At 37.4% G+C, this 20595-nt stretch overlaps 1 protein-coding gene across 1 annotated transcript in view; it reads left to right on the forward strand.

Moving 5' to 3' along the window:
- The window catches only part of SLC24A2 (solute carrier family 24 member 2), a 2356155-nt gene that overhangs the window by 2273188 nt on the left and 62372 nt on the right, over positions 1–20595 (forward strand). The window contains exon 10 of the mRNA XM_044061027.1: positions 12282–12448. Coding sequence (XP_043916962.1) covers positions 12282–12448 — 167 coding nt within the window. The remainder of the gene's footprint in view (positions 1–12281; positions 12449–20595) is intronic.

Genomic DNA, 20595 nt, shown 5'->3' on the forward strand with positions numbered 1-20595 from the left:
TTAGTGTCCCTGCCAAGTAGCTGACACACACTTTACGATATGAGTTATATACAACTACACAGACACTCCTGGGGAAGGCTGGCATAGGTTCTCCAGCTATGCCCCTTCCTGCCAGTCTATAAGGTATTACCATCTGCCACCAACCACTAATATAAGTTACTAATAAGGCCCTTATTAAAGGGTGTCCAATTATTACTGTGCAATATTGTTATCCAAATGGTAAGTGTAACTAAACAGCAAGGCTTATTGGAGTGGCTTAATACAGTATCACTATATACATGCTATGTACTCTAGAGCTTAAATTATCTCTACACAAAACAACCACAGTTGTAAGGTTTAAAAATACTTAAAAATAAATAATAAAAACACAATACCTCTTACTACACAGTGCTAGTCAAGAGTTCAGAGATCACAGGAAAATGCTTAAAATAATACAGTAGAATAGTTCTGACATCAATACAGAAAACAACTAGTCTAATCTTCCTATTTCCTAGCTAAACACAATTCTAAAATAAACTTACATATAGAGCAAAGCAGTGCTGGTGATGTTGTCACTTCTGAAAACAAGTGCAAAATGCTCTGAGTCTCTCTCTCTTTGTCCTTAAATTGATAAAACAGTACTACTGACTCATTTCAGATTACATAATTTTTTCTCTGGTTCCCAGGTTAACAGAAACTCAGAGTTTAGCAGCCCTTGTGATCTTGCACCTGGTCAGGAAGCTACAGCAATAAAAGACATTATACATGCAAATTCTAGCAATTAACTCTGGTCTCAAACAATAGCAAGAATTCTTTCATCCAGACATCTTGGCTCCGAGTTATGAGAGCAAACACTTATACAATGCTTGACTTATCAGCTTTCCTCCAGCAGAGTGCAATGTGGTTGCATTTTTATAGTTCAACATTTAACAAAGACAACAAGCATGTGGCTTACATTAATATTTACAAATTACAGAATTATCTACAAAATCCTATCATGCTAGGCTGGCAGCCTTCACATATCTTCACAGTGACTATAAGCTAGGAGGAGTTATTGAATCCCCACATGACTTAGCCATACTACAGGAAGGTTTGTTTGAAATAAATAACTTGTTTCCAAATTATGACCTGAAGCTAAATGTCAAAAATGCATTATTGTATCATTTGAAAAGTCATCTACCCTAGGGAACTACCACATTGACTGTACTCCACTAAGAGTTAGCTTAGTTGTTCAGGACTTGGGGACTTATGTTGACAGTGACCTAACTTTGGACCCACGTGTTTATTGTTGTACAAAAGTCCCTCTATCTTGCACAGCTTATAAACAAATAGATTGTGTCCAGATCTAAGTTCATAGGTTCATAGATCAGTACTAGGCTAACTGCCCTTGTGGGCCATTTTAAGCCCAGCCAATTACCCCATGTGAGTATCAAACCCTGCACCTTGTGTTTGCAAGGTAAACACCTTAGCCATTATGCCAACCTCCCACCCCAAAGGATGCCATTGTTCCCCTTTACTTAGCCCTCATTAGGTCAGTCATTGAATATAATGCTCCCTTTGTCATGTATCCATCCAAGCACATGTAACAACTGGGACTCCCACAGAAATACATAATTAAAAGGATACAAGGTCTAAACAACATTTCCTACATGGAACGATTCAAAGCCCTGTCACTATACTCAGTATCCTGCAGACTGCTAAAAGTTGACCTATGTCTGGCATATAAGGCATACTCCAGCTCATTACATATGGATTTACTGCACATCAGCAAGTCAAAAGGCATCAGAAATACTCAGTCTAGACATCTAAAAATCTTCTGTAACATCAACAGAATGGTTCAGAGGGACAAATATTTTTCACAGAGGATACTCCTGCTGTGGAATAGACTCCCCATCTACATAAAACAAAGTTCACCCCTGTCCATTTTCAAGTGTAACTTAGATCTATGGATGTGAAACAAAAACTGCACCCCAGGACTGTTCCTTGTACTAATAATGGACAGTGGCAGCTCCTAAATGCTGTATCCCATGCATGGGTCACCTCATATTATTTATGATATGATCCTGTTTATTCTTTCTAGGGGTAATATATAATTTTTGACCATGAGGTAGATAAGGCCAGTCTGTAACAAAATGGAATAAGCTATTTCAAGCACTAAAAGTGAAACTGGCTAGGCTTAAAAAGGCCCACAAGGGCAGCTATCCTAGTATTTACCTATGAAATGAGGTACCATCTTTTTGAGTTGGTGGTAGCTCAGGTGGATGTAAAAGACTCGATGGCAGCTATCAAAAGGAGTTTGGGGAAGTTCCCATGTGCCCTGGACAAATAGTCCCTAGTAGTATAAATACCACCTTGGGTCTTTCCTGAAAATAAATAAACAGTGCAAGACTTACTTGATACCACAAAAGTAGGAAGCTTATGCAGTTCTGTTTCGAGCACTAATGCCCTTCTTATGGCCACAGACAAAAATGGGGAAACTGAATTGGATTTGAAGCCATAATTAGAGCAGGCAGGAGTGGGGGGGGGTTGATGCCCCAGATGCAAGCTGTTTGGGGCCTCAACTGGGACTGAAGGAGCATTGTGAAATAATATCTGCAAGCCACTGCTTTTGGGTGGCTGACCTCAAAAGTATTATCAGTAGGAAGCAAATGCAACTAAGACTAAGGCTGCTTAATAGATTTGCTGGAAAAGATAAAGTGTGTGCATGTGTGTATGTTTGTGTCTATATGTTTATGGTGTGTGTGTGTGTGTGTGTGTGTGTGTGTGTGTGTGTGTGTGTGCTTATGTATGTGTGTGTGTGTGTGTGTGTGTGTGTGTGTGTGTGTGTGTGTGTGTGTGTGTGTGTGTGTTACTTACTTTGCCCTGTGGACATACAGTACACTTCTTCCTCTTTCTTTCTGTTTTTATTCAGGCATTAAATATGGATTGCCCAAAGCACCAGCAAACTTTGATGTTGCAAATGTATACAGTTTTGTTTCTTTGCAAACTGTTATCATTATGACAGGCTGATTTGGATGTGTGCCTTCCCTTTCTCATTGGCAGGGAGATATACATTAATAGATGCTGTTCTGGATGATGTGCACTAGTTACAGTATCCTGCAGTCAGAGAGTAATCAGATCAGCATGGAGTACATTTGTTAATGCCATACTGGACATATGCTCAGAGCTTTATATATAATGAGTGATATAATGAACAAGTTACAGCCATCACTGCACATGACTTCTGCCACTCTTACCTGACTAGAGATTGTTGTGCCTTAGAAAAACATATAAAATGCTACTGCTGCATTCAGCTGTTCAGATACTGAATACAACATCATTATCGACACAGCTTGCATGGGCCTGTACTGCAAACTGTTATCAGATGACAATAATTTGGTATTAGAGTGCAGCTAGGGGTCTGCTAAGCATCACAACTGAACTGAAAATTGAACTGTTTTTCTCTATTGAATGCTGTTGACTTAAAGCACAAATTACCTCAGTCAAGTTTATCCTCCCTTCTTATTTGATTACTCCAGCCATCCCAAATCATGCTGTCTTCTGTCAGATCAAACACAGTGTGAAAGTGTGGAGAATGTATGTTGTTTTGAAGTTATGGATAAATAAGACAATTAATTGTTTGGACCATGTTCTACTAACATTCTTTTTATATCAAATTCTGCGTTGGATGTCTTTGATAATTAACATCAAAGGCACGTAAATAAAAGCTCTTTATGCAGTTATTCTGACATCTGCTTAGTCCTAGATTTAAGGATTAAAAGGCCAGTAGCAGGAGTCTTAATGAGAGAAAAAATACATAAATTACGGACATAAGAAAAATTAAGAAGAAGCAGATCATGACAGAATAGTCAGTTTGCAAGAAGAGAAAAATGCAGTTTTATTAGAAAACAATTGAATGATTCAGTATATTATTTTGCTGTCCAAATGCATGATGAGTAGATCACATGCTTTGTGGAACCACGGGAACATGTTTTGTTTTGTTTTTGTTCCTAGCACTGAGCACAGCAGTTAGAAATGTGTAGACAGTTGTATGATCTCAGGCTGTTTCTCTGTTTTGGTTTCTAGTGACACTGAAAAACTGGAAATGAAAATGCTTAACTAGATTCAGAAAGTAACAGTACTAGGAGAGAATTGGAATGTTTTTATTCAAGAAAAGGTGTGCTAATGTTTATTTATTTATTTAATTTGTTTTTCTCTTTCTCTATACTGAAGAGTGAAATATATTCTGTGTTGTGCTTTTAACACAAGAAACTCATTGCTTGGCAATTTGAATCTGCATACTGTAGTAGCATGAGTGATAATGTGTATCTTTCAGGTGTTAGCCCCATAGTCGACCTTTTCATATGTTGCCAGGTAACCATAAGTAATGTCAAGTGTGAACCTTCAGAGATTATATAATCTGACTACCAACATCTCAAGAAGGCTTAGCTTCTCACATAGAACTGATGACTAGATGTTGTTATAATATATTGAACAGCCATACTATTAACAGGGTTGCAATTATGCCTCCATATACCCGTATCATAAAGAAAAAGGCAGTAGAATAGCTTACTGTAAAATTATTTGTTATATTTTAGTTATATAAGCAAATTAAGTACACATCTCACTTTCTTTGCTACTGGATACAGTGGGAACAAAAACTGGAAATATAGTTAAATCATTATTAAACTGTGCTCCCCTCCCCTTTCTTGGGAACTGTTGAAACGGTGTCAGTCAGTCCAATGCACGCTCATTATTCTGGCAAAGCCCCATATCCTCAGTCTTTAAACTCTTTTTAAAAAGCATTCACTCCTATTTAAGTAGAGTACAGAATGTGTATAGTTTATTGGCAGAGGGACTGCTTCCCCATCCCTGAAAATATCTATATATGCATTAGTCACTGCTTGACCCACTCAACATGCTCTCCAAGCCCTGAAGTGACTTTCTTTCATCTCTAAGCTGGACTAGTCCTAATTTGATAGGTAAAAATTGGCAGCCAGTCTGCAAACCTTTACAAGCCTAACTAAAAAACTCTGTTCAAAACTCCCCTGCAGGCTCAAGGAGAGCAAGACAAGACAGACTGGGGAAAAAATTGAGGTTGAACAGCAAATTATCTGGCTTTACTTTGACGGTGATAAGGGTACTGTTTGGCTTTACACGTACCAGAAGTTTGCCCCAGAAATAAGTTAAACATTGAAATATAAATCTGGCATGCTGACATGTTTTATCTGTCTGTCAATGAAGGTTTAGTTCCTTTAACCAGGTATTTCAGGTGCCATTTGTCCTGTGAAGCAATATGAGGTAAGTAGTACTAATCTATGCCTCTATGCCTATGCCTATGCCATTTGTCCTGTGAAGCAATATGAGGTAAGTAGTCCTAATTGGTCCATTATCTCTCCCATAGTCCGTTAATAATTGTCCATCTTGGAATTCATCCTTCAGCCTCTTTGTAGAGTGGGTAGGTTTGTATGAGTCAGTCCAGAATTCACCCAATGTCCTCTCCAGAGCCAAAGACCACTTTTTTTCAAATTCCTCTGTCTGAAAAAGCACAGAAAATGATATTTAAACCTGAAGATATTTATTTTTAGCTCCTTTTCCTACACAGTTGTCTGCAGTGAATAAGCCCAGGAACTACGCCACACACTTATGGGAAACACATTTCAGCAGTAAGTTGAACTGATAAGGCTCCATACTTCTTTTCAAAGTTAAACTCTTCCTCTCATTGATAGAAATAGATAGAAATAGATGAATGCCAGCAGTAGGACATTTATTTTACAGTTGAAAACCTTGTATAAGGTATGAAGACTGCAAACCTTTCAAACAAATGATATATTCATGGGTGATATTGTACTTGAAGGCCTCACCTTGCATTTCGCGCAGAAGTGGGCATGTTGCGAATGATTAATGACCAGGTCTGCATATGTAATGAGCCATGATTGACATGGCATTCTAATCAGCTGACAGCCCTAGTTTCTCCTCTTACAGATTAAGGTTAATATGACCGGCTATTAAAGAAGTTACTTTAAGGCAGTGAGAGAGAAAAAAATGTACCATACTAAAAAGCTAATAGAATGCAACACCATCTTCCACAGTTTCTCCACCCTTACCGAAATTAATAAGGGGGAAATGTCCCAATCAATAATAAGATAGTCTTTAAGAATTAGAACTATCAGTAACATTGCACAGTATAAAGTATCAAACAACATAGCTATATAAACTATATTGGTTTATTGGATGTTAGATTCTACATACTAGAAACATATGCTAGTGTCGCTATTGAGGGAATGCATATTCATTAGTGCCTGATTACGAAATAGCACGGGGGCGGGTTTTGGGTGGGGCTTGCTACTGCGCATCTGGTGAGGCCCTCAAGTACAATATCACCTATTCGTGCATTAGTGTTATGAAAGGTGGACTTATACTATGTTTATAATTGTTACATGTGCTGTTTTCTCTTTTTTATCAAGAATGTGTGTTTGTGTCTGTGTCTATGTGTGTGTTTTCTCTTCCTTGCCTTTTAGAATTTACCCAGGGGTCCATCTGTCTTACTGTCTTTCCTTAATACTTTACATTACATTGACTAGTATAAGCTTTCAACATATTCAAACCCTTGCCTTCCTGTTGTACAACGATCACTGTCCAGCAGTAACATCTTCAGTGCACCCTTTCCTGCTTCAGTTAATACAGAAAAAGTGAATGCGTACATTTCTGGTTTTGGTCTTAATTTTATAGATACCTTTAGTAATTCAGCATAAAGCAATGAGACAGAGGATAATACCTGGCAATTTGACTTTTGCAGCAATTTCATGTGAAAGAATGAAACAATCATTCACTCAGTCATTCATGTTGGATTACATATTTAATCTGATCCAGTGTCTAGGGAATGCTGGAGCCTGTCATAGTGGTCACTGGGCACAACCCCCCCCCCCCCCCACACACACACACATGCAATTATAGGCAATTTGAAGGATCACCAATATTTATGGCCTGTCTTTGAGAAGGAGGAACCTGGAACATGTAGTGAAAACCTACTTGAGCACACAGAAGGACATACATAATGCACAGAGGACAACCGAGTACTTTGAGATGATAATGCTAACCAATGTGCCAATGTGACATCCGAAAAAGATGGAATGCAAGAGTATAAATGCTAGTACAGTCTTGAAGACAGAAATGTATCTAAAATAGATTTACTTTCTCTGAGTCTTTCCTAATCATGACACTGACACAGTACTGTCTGACTAGACTCACATTTTTTTTTGCACAGGAACCATAATTCTTTTCAGATATTTGGCCTTTCTGATTCTTTGTACTCTATCAGCTTTATGTAACTTTGCTAAAAATCAGTACCTCCATGAACAGAAGCAAGTTTATACACTTAAGATTTAGCGGTTTCATGATATTACCTATTCTTGACAAAAAAAAGACAGTGCTGTGACAAGAGATGGGTTAATGGGGGCAGATGCCCAGGATCCAAGTTGCTAGCAAGCACGATTGACACCAGATGAATTGATAATTGGAATGAAAGCAATATTGGTAATGGTTTAGTCAACTTTACTTGAAATAAAACACATTTTCCTAACACCACCAGAAGCATTAGATGACAAATAATACAGTTAATACCGATACAGATTCAGAAGAACTGTACAGCTGCTAGGTGTTTGTTTTTCTTAATGTGGTTATCCTGCCTGTGGCACTGTGAATAAGCAGAAAAATAATAATGCATCAAAACTGTACAGGAATCAGGCATCTGGTAGCATCAAGCTCTTGCTTACAAAGTTGAAACTTCCCACAGCCGCTAAATCGGTAGCATCCCCACCATGTAGTGATTTCTCTATATGCATGGCGCATACAGCACAAGTGATTGGCTGAGGCTGCTAGTTTATGCTACTTCTAAACTAGGACAGCATTTGCAACAGACTGCCTATTAAGATACTGCTTCCTTCCATGTTAGTATAATAACTATGCCAGAAGGCAAACCAAATGAACATCTTTTGTATGATAAATAAGTTTCATTTTTACTTTTGAGAAGTGCTCTAACCTCAGATGTCAGTCATTTTGGTGCTGACAGCACCCTCACTAAGCTCAAAACCATCTTACTTTGAAATTTATAAACTCTAGTCCTGTAAAACCATAGAAGTAGATGTTGCTTTCCTGTCAATTAAGGTTGAATTGTCTTGTTTATAATTTTTCAGCTAGTAAACTGATAGAATGTTGCGCAAACAAGTGTTATTTCTCTTGGTTTGAAAAATGCATCTACTGGAAGTATTTCTGAAAAACAAGTTAAGTATTAAAACAGCAGCCAGCGAGTGAACAACAATGTATTAACTACAGACATTTAAACAATATCAGTTATATAAGATTACAGTGGTAGAACCAAGATGGCAGTGTCCTGTCTTGCTCTGAAAGTCAAAGCCTGATGGTTCAAGTGCTGAGAATTGCCCCAGTGGAAAAATCTATAAGATAAGGAACACTATTCTGTTTTGTGCACTTTTTAAGATACACCATGCTTCCCAGATCTGCCACTGAAATGTATGGCTCCTTGGCTTTTTACTTTAGTCAGGCTTTTATCCTCACCAACCCACCCTGCCTGTTTCCTGAGATCCCCACCCATTATGCTTAGACTTGCAATTGCATGCTAATCTCTCTGTCATACCTTACAGCACATGTAACTTATTTTTTGCCTAATATCTGAAAAACTCATGACGGTTATTCATCATGCTTCTGTAAGAGGTAGCCCACCATGTAGGCACATAAAGAATATACGTCATGTTGTAGCCCTATCCTATAGTAAATAACTTCCTGCACTGTGTATTACATCTGTCTGCTGCTGAATTATTTTGTTGGCTGTCCTACAACAGTTAATAAATCAGGTATATCTTAAAATAATAATAACGTCTTTTTGTAGATCTGAGCTCATACTGTTTATAGCCAGTGTTTGTGTACATTAGCTGGAATTTTAGAACAAGTGTTGCAAGCCTATGCAAAGCTAATTTCTGTGCAGGTCACTGTGAGAGGAGTAGCAGAGCTTCTCAGACATGCGTTAAGCATTGGACACCACTGGCAGTATAACCAAAGGACCATAGAGTTACAGACAGCCATAGTGGTAATGAGAAAAGCAGCCCTTGGCTTCTGCATGGCTGGGGCAGTAACGTGTATAACAAAGACATGCTAATACAGCCATGTCAGCATGCATTTAATGCATTTAATGCATGTGATGTAGCACTAGCGCACTACATAGCTGCAGCAAAAGAGGGGCAGCATTGCAGTCACCAGGTAGACAGCTGCTGATGTTCAGAGCAACATGCCAACCCAGTTCATCATATAAATGTGGAAGGAGTGTGGTCAGTAGGAATGTACAAAAGGAAAAACAGCAAACAAAGGAAAGTAGACAAGGGTAACAAGGAGGTATGGCTGAATGCAGGAAGAGTATTTTTTTTTTGGCTTGGGAAAAAGGCTGTTTTGTAAATTTACAAAAGGAGAGAGAGGGCAAGTCATGAGGGATGGTGATGACTATGACAGAGGGAGAAAGCCAGTTAATTGGGGCAGACAGATAAATGTAGAGCACAGGCTCAGACATTTAGGAGCGATATGCATACTAAAAGTGCGGAGGGCAGTGGATGGAGACTGATATACAGATGCTAGACAGGTGGTGATAGGGAGAGTTGGACAATGAACAAAGAATGGGGAATGAAACATAAAAGACATAAAACAACAGGATGGGGATAGGGTAAGATGCTAGCATGGTTGAACACACACACACACACACACACACACACACACACACACACACACTTACATCTACACACACATATGGACATTTACCCATTCAACCATATATATTCTCACACAGTTATCCGACTTAAACCCTGATTGATCCCGCCTAGGCAGAAAAAAGTCTCACACACACACACACACACACACACACACACACACACACACACACACACACACACACACACCACCACCACCACCACTAAATTCTCTGTCACTTACCTATAATGTGATCTCACCCATTGAAAGTAATAGGTGAATCTGAGCTTGACCATCCAAGCTAACGTATATTTGCTTGGCTTTCTAAATGACATTACTGCTGGCATTTCTGGAGGAGAGCACATGGCTAATTAGCATATGCCACACCTCTGGAATGCTTCATTAGTATTTGCAGTAGGCCGCCGAGACAGCCTACCATGATACTACACTTCTTTGAGGTCTAGCTCTGTAGTAAGGCTGTCTCAGAATGAAACATTGTTAGCAGCAGTGGGTGATGCTGCCAGAGATGGAAGGGTCTGGTCTGAGCCTCCTGACTTGCTTTTGCTGCAGTCTTCACAAAGAGAAGCAGTTAAGAAAATAGATAGATGACTGGAGGTATGTATGGTAGTGTGTGTGTGTGTGTGTGTGTGTGTGTGTGTGTGTATATATATATATATATATATATATATATATATATCAGTGTTCTCTGTATATGTCATCTTTAGATGCCATATCAGATGACGTAATCCAAAATGTAATACATTTTCCCATTTTTATGAGATAGTTTACAGTTGTAAGGTTTTTGTATGCTAGAGTGACTATTAACGGGCTAAAATGCATGTTCTTAATAGCAAGGTACATTGACTGCATTTTAATGGCCCCTTATTTGGACATGGCAGAAAACATAAGAACACACTCTGGCCATCATTGTCTCCAGGAAAACAAACACGACCTTATCGCTGACATATATTCTGCACCAGGCTAGAGATGCTGAAAGTTGTCACAGAGTTAAGCAGATGCTTTCTTTGTTCATTTCACTGAGACGGGTAGTTGATATGCTGGTTTTTAGTGGTTTGGGATTTGATAGCTTTAGATAGATGTTAGCAATCCCGCGGTGGTGGTGCTGTGGTAGCGTTGTCGCCTCACAGTAAGACGCTGTCCAGTTCGATTCTCAGCTAGAGCGTCTTCTGTGTGGAGACATGCGTGAATGGGCATACCTTCGTTGAAGGTTGTGCGTCAGGCCTGGCAAGCCCGTATGTAAAAATCAACTGCCAATCATTAGCGGACCGGAGTTCCGCTGTGGCGACCCCTGACCAGGAAAATCCGAAAGTCACAAACAAGATAAATGTTAGCAATAGAGCTTTGATTGTATTACTTAGAAAAAAATGTCATTCCTCTTTAAATGTACACTAATGAAAGCTGTCTTACACATGTTTTACTTTGATCACCTTCATTTGATACAGAAAAAAGGCTTGCTTTTTGTTATATTCTAGAAAATGTTTACTTTTATTCTTTAGTCCTGTTAATTGTAAGATATGCCCTAAAACCAACCCATTAACAGATGGGCTTAATTGTTGGGATGGCAAGGAGTTTTATACAATTTTAACCTCAATTTGAAATGTCTGCATTGCTTACCATTTCTGGTCAAATTATTAGAATCACTAACATGAACATGATCATGGACAGTCCAGAGCTCAAAAGTCTAATTCAAGATAACAATGCATTGAACAGTCTCAGGATTTGTCCATCACCTCTACCTGTGATACAGTCTGCATATAATTTTAGGTTTTAGTTCACTTACAAAGAATACTTGTGTAAACATACAGCTGGAAAACAGAACAATAACATAACATGCAAATCCACTGCCTAGATAATCTGTTACAGTAATATGTCTAACCTCTTCACTCCCAGTACTGTGATTGCTAATGCCCATAATATATGCATATAGAGTTATTATTTTGAAGGAAAGTCATAGTGTGTATAACAGACTTTCTGTTATTCAGGTGGTAGCCATTTTATCTAGTAATAGTTTCTAATTAGTGTTATGTTCATGACATTTATACCTCTGTGCATGATGCATCCTTGTGTGTTAGCTGGTAGCATATCATAAAATACAGAAGCACAAGGGCATACTGAGCACACTTGGATGGGCTCACATGGGAACCAGTACAGTATTTGTATGACCATGATTTCAGCTTGCTTTTCATTTGCATCTTTAAATCCTAGGATTATAGAGAAGTATCATCACATCCGTGGAATAAAAATACAGCTGTCCGGAATATTACATTTAGCTTAAAGAATCTCAGTATGATCTCACTTTAAATAAAATGGTAATTTTCAGCTGTAATTTTGTGTTTTAAAATATATGTATCCAATTTAGCCAGTTTAGTGTTAGCCTTATCTGAAACTTTTGAGATAACATGTTTATATTTCAGAGGAATGATTGTGCCATTTAAAAGGTTTATTAGATTCTAGGAAATATGATCATAAGAAGCACATAAGTACTCCTCATCTTACTGCAAAAACTTACTCTCTCTCCCTCTGTCTCTCCCTTTCTCTGTCTTAACTAGGTTGGAGAAACCATTGGAATAACAGAAGAGATTATGGGACTGACTATTTTGGCGGCTGGTACCTCCATCCCTGATCTTATTACTAGTGTCATTGTTGCGAGGAAGGGCCTAGGAGACATGGCTGTGTCCAGCTCTGTGGGAAGTAACATATTTGACATCACAGTAGGGTAAGTGATGCATAAATAACATGACATGACAAGAAACACAATGAAACAACTCTGCTCACGGGGCAAACGCCCCAAATAAACAAAATGATCAAGTATCCTCGAGGACACATTGGTGTGCTACAACTATAAGAAACACTGCTCAGACTAAATATATGGGAGAAAGTATTTATTTGAAAGAATGCACTAAGTGCTTCAGTCTCAATTTATAAAAGATGTCATCAGACTATATCACTGCAAAATCATAGTTTTTACCTACTTTAGTGCATCATCTGATAATCTCACATGACATTACAGTTGCAAAATTAAAAATTATCAGAAATATTGTTTAAGATTGCAAATTCTTAAAATACATCATTAGATAAACAGTACAAGTACATATTAAACATAACGTTTCAGTGGTTTTATTTATCTATTTATTTGTGCTTATTAACTGGGTGGAGGGACGGATTTTTGGACCATTTTCGTCCATAACGCATATGCCAGAGCACAAAAGAAAAATTTTACAAATATAAACAGAGCACAGAAAAAAATGCAATGAAAATCCTACTTAATAAGCTACACATGGTGTTGCCCATAATTTGGTGATCACGGCAAGCATCATTAATGTTTTAGCCAATTAGAAGAGTAACATTTTAGATTTAGCATTACTAACAGCTGTTTTATTTAACCACTTTTTATGAATTAATATTTCTGTAAAATCTATACCTTGTAATAGAAACTCCTAATATTGCAAAGAAGATGAAGAAAATAAATATGGAAAGAGAAAGCAAATTAAATAGAATTGGAGCAGTGGAACAAAGCTGTGGAGAGTTTATTTATTTACAACTCTTGGGTAAATGCTTACTTAAAGAAAGGGACAAGTCCTACTGGTTGATACATGTTAGCATATTTTAAAGACTAGCCTCTGATCAGATTACAGGAGCATTTGTAGATTATTTGTGTTTTCTAAAGTCTTGGTTCAGCAGTTTCCCTTATTTCTTGAAAAAATGTGCCCCAGTTGGAAGGGAAACAATTTTACTAAAGCTTCCTTCTCCAATAGCAAGTTTAAAAGGGGGGGGGGTCTAACTAAGATGTTATTACCCTGGTTTTGTAGTGATCACTGAGTTTGTTTGATTTGCAGCTTTGTCCTTAAGCAGGGGAAGTATTGTTCATTTAAGATTTTGAAGATAAGTCTGGAAAACATTGTAGATGTACCTAGAGTGGGCTGGCAGTTAGATTTCTGAAATAAAATACAGTGATGTTCAAATTCTGGAGCTGAAGTGATACACCTTCTGATAGCATTGATAGTAGCTTGTATTAGTTTGGTGTTTTGCCCTATGGGAATAGAGAGACTATGGTGACTGCATAAGCCAGTTTAAGAATTAATACATTTGTTTTCTATTACTCTTCTGGCTTTAGGGTTAAGGTGTTTAGAAACAGAATAAACAGGCTTAATCTGGGTGATTACTTTTCTCGCAACATTCTCTACATTAGTCTTGAAAAAAGACTGCTGTTCTACAAGGCTGATATATTTATATTACTGGACAGTGTTTAGAGTAGTTTAAGAGGGGATAATAATTTTTATATGGCAATAAAGTGAGATTTTTTTGTGTCTTAAATGACATGATGGTAGTTTTAGAGTAATTTGTTGTTAGCATGGTTTTAGTTAGCCAATGGGATACTATGAGTAAGAGCTTTTACAGTGTTTGTTGAGGTTCAGGGGTATTGAATCCATTTTTTGGTATGATGACATCTGCACAAAGGTTGATAATGGTAGAACGTAAGACTGCATTAATGTAATTTATACAATCAATCCATCCACAATTTCTGCAGATGGGATTGGGATGTCACTTCAGCAGAGACAATCATCTAGAGCCAATGTTCACATTTCACAAATGGACAATAAAATTTGCCCAAGAATTGATAGTTGTGAGGCCCCTGCAGTAAACTTTACTTTAGTCATAATTAAATTGCTTGCTTAAACTTTAAATGTTCTATTACGTAGGTAGTTGGTGAACCATTAAATTGCATTTTGACTAAAACAGAGAAGGTACATCTTCTTTAGGAGGATTTGGTGGTTTTTACTGGCAAAGACCCTGGTAAGGTATATAAAGATGGTTCCAGAAATATGGCCCCTTTCCATTGCTGATTCCATGCTTTCAGTCTATTATAACTTTGTATTTGTTGAGGTATTCCTGTATTTACTTATATGGGAGATTTTCAAAAATTTTACTGATTGGACATAGTTTGGGAATGGAATGGAAGTCTGCTGTGGAAGTTGGAGTGGGCTTTTTATTCTTAAGCACACTTTTAAAATTTACCCATTTACTGATGCTAACTGATGAATAGGCACCCAGGGGCAGCTACCATCTAAAGTCACTATGTTCCAACCTATTGTCTTGATCAAATTGTTTAATATTTGCTGGCTCATGATATAGTACATAAAAGAAAAACTTATTGCAATTAACACCTCCAATAGAGTTCCCACAAAGTAAAATATCTGCACTAAGTCTCACTGCATATGAATGCTTTATATTAGTGTGCAAAGCCTTCTACTGTTTATTCAACACTTTGAACATTCAGCTAAGTAACTGAAGAACATGTTCTATCCCTGCATAGTTACTGGGCTGTCATAGCTAGGAGACAGTGATATATGCCTATATGGGTTACCTTCATTTCGTCGAAAGGTCATTTGACTGACACTCATTTGACTGAGACCAAATGACTGAAACTTCATTTCAATGACACTTCATTTCACTGACAGTTCATTTGACTGATAATTAGTACTGGCAGTGTCTAGAGCACCGTAAGGCAAGTAAAAGGAATATGTCCTTTTCCCCACTGTAGTGCAACCCTGGAGTGAGTATATATATATAGTTAGGGTGTGTGTGGGAGGCACAGCCCCCCACACTGGGGGTGCACAGCCCCCACTTACTTTGGTTTTATTAAACAATATAAAACCAAAAGCAGGGAATATAGCATGAAAGTAAGTTGGGGGGCTATGCCCCCCCAACTATATATACTAACTCCGGGGTTGCACTTCAGTGGGGAAAAGGACATATTCCTTTTACTTGCCTTACAGTGCTGTAGACACTACCAGTACTAATTGTCAGTCAAATGAACTGTCAGTCAAATGAAGTGTCAGTGAAATGAAGTTTCAGTCATTTTGTCTGACTAAAATGTTTGTCAGTCAAATGAGCTTTTGACGAAATGAAGGTAACCTGGGCTATATATATATTTCACTTTTCACATATAAATATTCCTCTTTTCTCTGGTATTCTTTTGAACAAAAAGTATGATTTCCATGATTAAACAGTTCCTTAAAGCTGGTTGCCATTTTGTTGATAAATATGACCCTACTGTCTACTATAGAGACAAGCTGGGACTGTTATTAAAATAATATCCAATTATTTTGTATGGCATTTTTTTTTTATTTTCAAGATGTCAGCTATAAAAATTAAGGGCATAGATGATTCCCAGATTATCTGCCATAAATCATGTAGTGTTAAATTGCTGGGTATTGTGCTTGTTAAACATCTAGCCATGCTGTTTTGAACTTGCAGTGATAAATGTTGAAAAACATAGCCTCTTAAAACATATCCCTTAGCTACATTATATAAATATTGACAAAACTCTTCATTGTATCGTGTAAGGTTATCAACTCTTATGCATTGCCCCTTTATAATAGTCTTTTGATATGCTTCAGATCAATAGGGCGATAGACAAAACTGTATAGAAAACCACATTTTTATAACATATACTAGGATTTAAAGTATTTTGCTTGCATTGATCCTTAATCTTTATCCAAAACAATTAGTCATACTTATACTTTTGTAGATACAATACTCATGAAATCAGTGACACAATTCGTGTACATACAAAGTTCCTCTCACATGGTGTCTGTGCTTGTCCATATTAAAACAAAATATGTACTGATGAAACAGTAAAACTTGTTTATATAAATCAGATTTGCATGAGACCATTTCTTCTCATTATTAAATGTGCATAACCAGTCACCATGGTGATGCTCATTGCTATACCTCTTGTTTATTGGTAGTATTCATATCCACATCCAAAGTAATTTATATGCAGAGCCAGGTCTAACAAGCTATCTGCAGGTCTAAACTTTTTTGCAATTAAATAAGCAAATTGTAGATAAACTGATCGATGCCAGTTTATTGTATAATAACTGCAAACAGCAGCTTCACACTGACAGTTGAAAGAATGTCTGTCATTTTCATTAACTTGTACACTTTTCAATTTATTATGTAAACATAAAGAATCTCTTAAAATAAGAATTAACAATTTTAATTAAATACTTCATTGTAGCTTCAACAACTATAGCTGCTGGATCTAGTTTTAATTTAGCAGCTGCTGCTATCCATGGTCAAGGGATGTGTCATAATCCTCATGTTTCATTAAATATAAAAGTCGCCAGTAGATGCGACATATCTAAGTATTCCATATGCTCTGCTGTTATATAACATTCAGAATTAATTTTGCAAAATAATACAGTTCAGTATGATTTTTCAGTATCTCATGCAGCTAGTTTCATACAGGTAAGTACAATCAGACAACATGCCAGATATTTTACTTACATAATGCTGAACATGTATTAATACCAGTCACCCTCCTTATCTGTTTTATTATTCACAGATTAGTATCATTGTTAATTCAGTAAGCAATTAGCTCTGTCTCATAGATCAATTAAAGGCTTGGGTTTGTCACATAACACTTTATACAGTTATTTCACAGAGTTTTTCCAATGTCGGTATTACATAGTGCAAATGGGGATTGAATCTATTTTGTTTTCCTAGTAACAGTCTGCTATCAACCCCATTCCCATCAAGAAATATAGTCAGTTTTGTCTTGCTCAAGTATGCCTTTAGGTTAATTGTTGTTTTACCAAGTTTGCACTTCCAGAGGACACAAATGTCAGCCCATCCATGTTCTACTGGAAATAGTTTTATCTCATACTGATGGGCTTGTATCGTATGACTGTGGACTTTTTTCAGACTTTTGCCGACTGGCACTAGTTGTGTTTCTTGGACCTTTTAGAGCACTGTATCTCTCTGTACTCATCTCAGTGACCACCTCAGAAGTGGAAGGCTGGGCAAGAAATGAATGCTATTGGTTGTCTAGTGGTAGTATAAACTCTGCTTCATTGTTAGTCAACTGAGTTTCTTCTTCACTCACTTTATTTTCAGTAGGCAAGGTTTATTCACTGCAGTCTTTCAAATTGTGAACATTTCTGTGTCTTTCCTTTCATGCAATATCTCATCCTCTTTAGTTAGCTTTTACTTCATCACTGGATATAATTAATTTCATTTTTTAACTAGTCAATTTGTTTTTGTTATAATTTGTTAATAGTCCGAAACACAAGAGCATGAGTTTGTGATAGCATTTATCTATTGCATCAGAGAAAGTTTTGTTATATTGGTTAGCTATACACTGCTTGGTAAAGGGGCAACTAACTTGGACAGCCTCTCAAGTGAAACCCCCAGTGCTAAAAATCCTGAGTTATGGCAATGAATCAAGGGCAAAATAAAAATGATGAGTACCAACTGGAAAACAGTTACTCGCTACCCAGAGGTGGAAGATAAAGTGAGGAACTAACCCACCTTTGTACACAAAAGCAGAAAGAACACCAAGGAGAATTTAAAAAGACAGAACAAATCTGATTGCACTACTAGAATGAAGATGGCAACTTACAGATGTGGATTTTGCCAACAATGCAAACTGATCCTTGAGGGAAAAAGCATCGACTTAAGGGCAAGACAGAGAATTATTACATTTTCTGGGCATTTTAATTGTGGTAGTAGATATGTTGTTTATCTTGCTATATGTAACCTATGTCCTTATTTTTTTATGTAGGAAAGATTGAAAGAATTTTTCATAAAAGAATACATGAACACTCTTATGGCTTCTCCTCAAAAAAGGAGATTAATGCATTACAAAGGCATACTACCAACTGCCACGTTGATGGTTTCCATTGTTGTATTCTCGCATCTTGAAGCATGTGAACTAGCATGGCAACTGGAGCTAGACAGCTCTAATCCACCCAGGTTAAATGGTTTTGTCTCCATTAATCACATTCTGAAACTTAGAGCTGTCAAACTGTGATGGGTCTTATAGGTTGCTCTTGGTAACTTTGCAAAATTAACTTACTTATAAATCAAGTTCATTCATAAAAATTTTTAAAGTTTTATAAGCCTTATGCATTTTTCTAAACAAAGTTGTTTTAGCTTTCAAATACGTTTTTTTAAATGTTTCAAACATTTTTTAAACATTTTCATTATTTACAACATTGCAGTGGCACTGTGCCTTTATGTTTTTGATCACATGAGTTGTACTCCTTTAATGAGAACTGATTGAACTTTATCACTAGTTCTGATGAAGTCATTTTTTCTGGGAAGAAATCACTTAACTCTTTTACTTTTTGGAATAAATATTACTGTTTGAGAGCACCCATCGATCCTTCACATAACCTGCTGGTTACTAGCTATAATAAGCTTAGTTATAAGCAAGCTTCTAGGTGCTCTTTTGGCTTGCATACTTGCTTGAAAGCATTGTCACCTTTTGATTTAAATAAGTTTATCTTTAAGCTTACCAAGCCCTGTGACAAAAGGGATAAAGCCCTTATCGCACCCCAGATGACCAGTGTTCGCCTGTCAGCACAGACACTGGAGGGACTGGTCTGGAGAGGACAGGACTGAGCATTCAATGCCAAGTCACTCATCCTTGGGGAAGAAAGGCACCTTAACTCATTGTATTGCTGACACATTGTGGTGAATCATTGTCAAATGACAAGCTTAGAGTGCCCCACTGTAAGTGGTGTGTCACTTGTTAGAGAGGTTGCACATGTGCAGAGGCACTCCCCCAAGTGCAGCAGTAGCAAAGTTTGCATGCTGCAAAAGGTGTAGGAATATGACAGTCCATGGAATCTGCAGAACAGTCTACTCCATTACATCCATCTCTCACCTCCCCCAGTGAAAGAATAGACTGAAGAGCATTTTTCCTGATGGAAGAATGGATGGGTCTGTTCCAATCTCTTTGACCAATTTATTATGCAGCAGACACACTGTTGAAAGAATGCCATAGACCATTAGAAACTTAACATATTTCCCCAAAAAGTCTCAAATTCTACTGCAACAGTTGTAGTTGTGTTGTTACCTGTTGCAGCGTTGTCTGTGTTCATCTAAATCTTGTATTCAGACATTTCTGAGTTGAAAATCAAAAAATGAAATAATTTTATAGTTTATTGTATACATAATGGTTCTTCGCTCAGATAACACCTTTACTTGACTGTAACAAAGCGGTATAACACCTGCTCATTACAGTTCACTAACTGTGAAAGAATCTTCAGGTTATGCCAGGAGCATAATAACTCTACGTAATAACTATATGCTAATTGTTTCAAACAACTTTGCTAAACTGCTCTACAGGCTATATACTGGCATACTAACACTAAATGTCATTTAAGCAGCTGTGATGTGCTATCACCACTGCTTAAATCTTTGCTGATGATGCTTGCATGAAGCATGTACAATGTCTTCTTGGAATTTAGCTTTGAGTCGTAGTCCAGGCATTACTTATTTGTAGGTGTTAAGCCCTCCTAAGGAATCTGGAATGCAGTTCATGACAACTCTAGCTTTGCAGTCATCTACAAACTTGGCCAGCCACAGGCCCATGTCATTAGAGAAGTAAACTGAGAAGAGAAGTGACCCAAGAACCAATACCTGAGGGACAAGAAAGTTAATGACCTGTTTTGATAAGAGCATGGCCTCTGTACTAATAGCTTGGGGTCTGTTAGTAATCCAGTCTGCTATCCACTGGAAGACATAGGGGTTTCCATTTACTTTGATTTTATTGCTGCTAATACTAGAATTTGGGATGGTATCAAAGGCTTTGACCAGTTTTAGGCAAGTAAAGTGAACCAATTTGCCTGCATTCAATGAATCAATTACTTGTTCAAAGAAGTCCAACAAGTTTAGGAGGTGGGATCTATCATTATAAAGCCCAAACTAGTTTGGATCAAGGTATTTGTAACTGCTGATAACCTTTTTAATAAATTCCATAATGATGCATGCCATCGCTTTACAGACAGTTAAGAAACACTGTTACTCTGTCATGAACTTTGATCTGAAGAAGTGGCTCAATAAAGTTTC

Source organism: Protopterus annectens, chromosome 2.part0, assembly GCF_019279795.1.
Source record: "Protopterus annectens isolate FY-2018-M chromosome 2.part0, PAN1.0, whole genome shotgun sequence".
NCBI classification, from domain to species: domain Eukaryota; kingdom Metazoa; phylum Chordata; order Ceratodontiformes; family Protopteridae; genus Protopterus; species Protopterus annectens.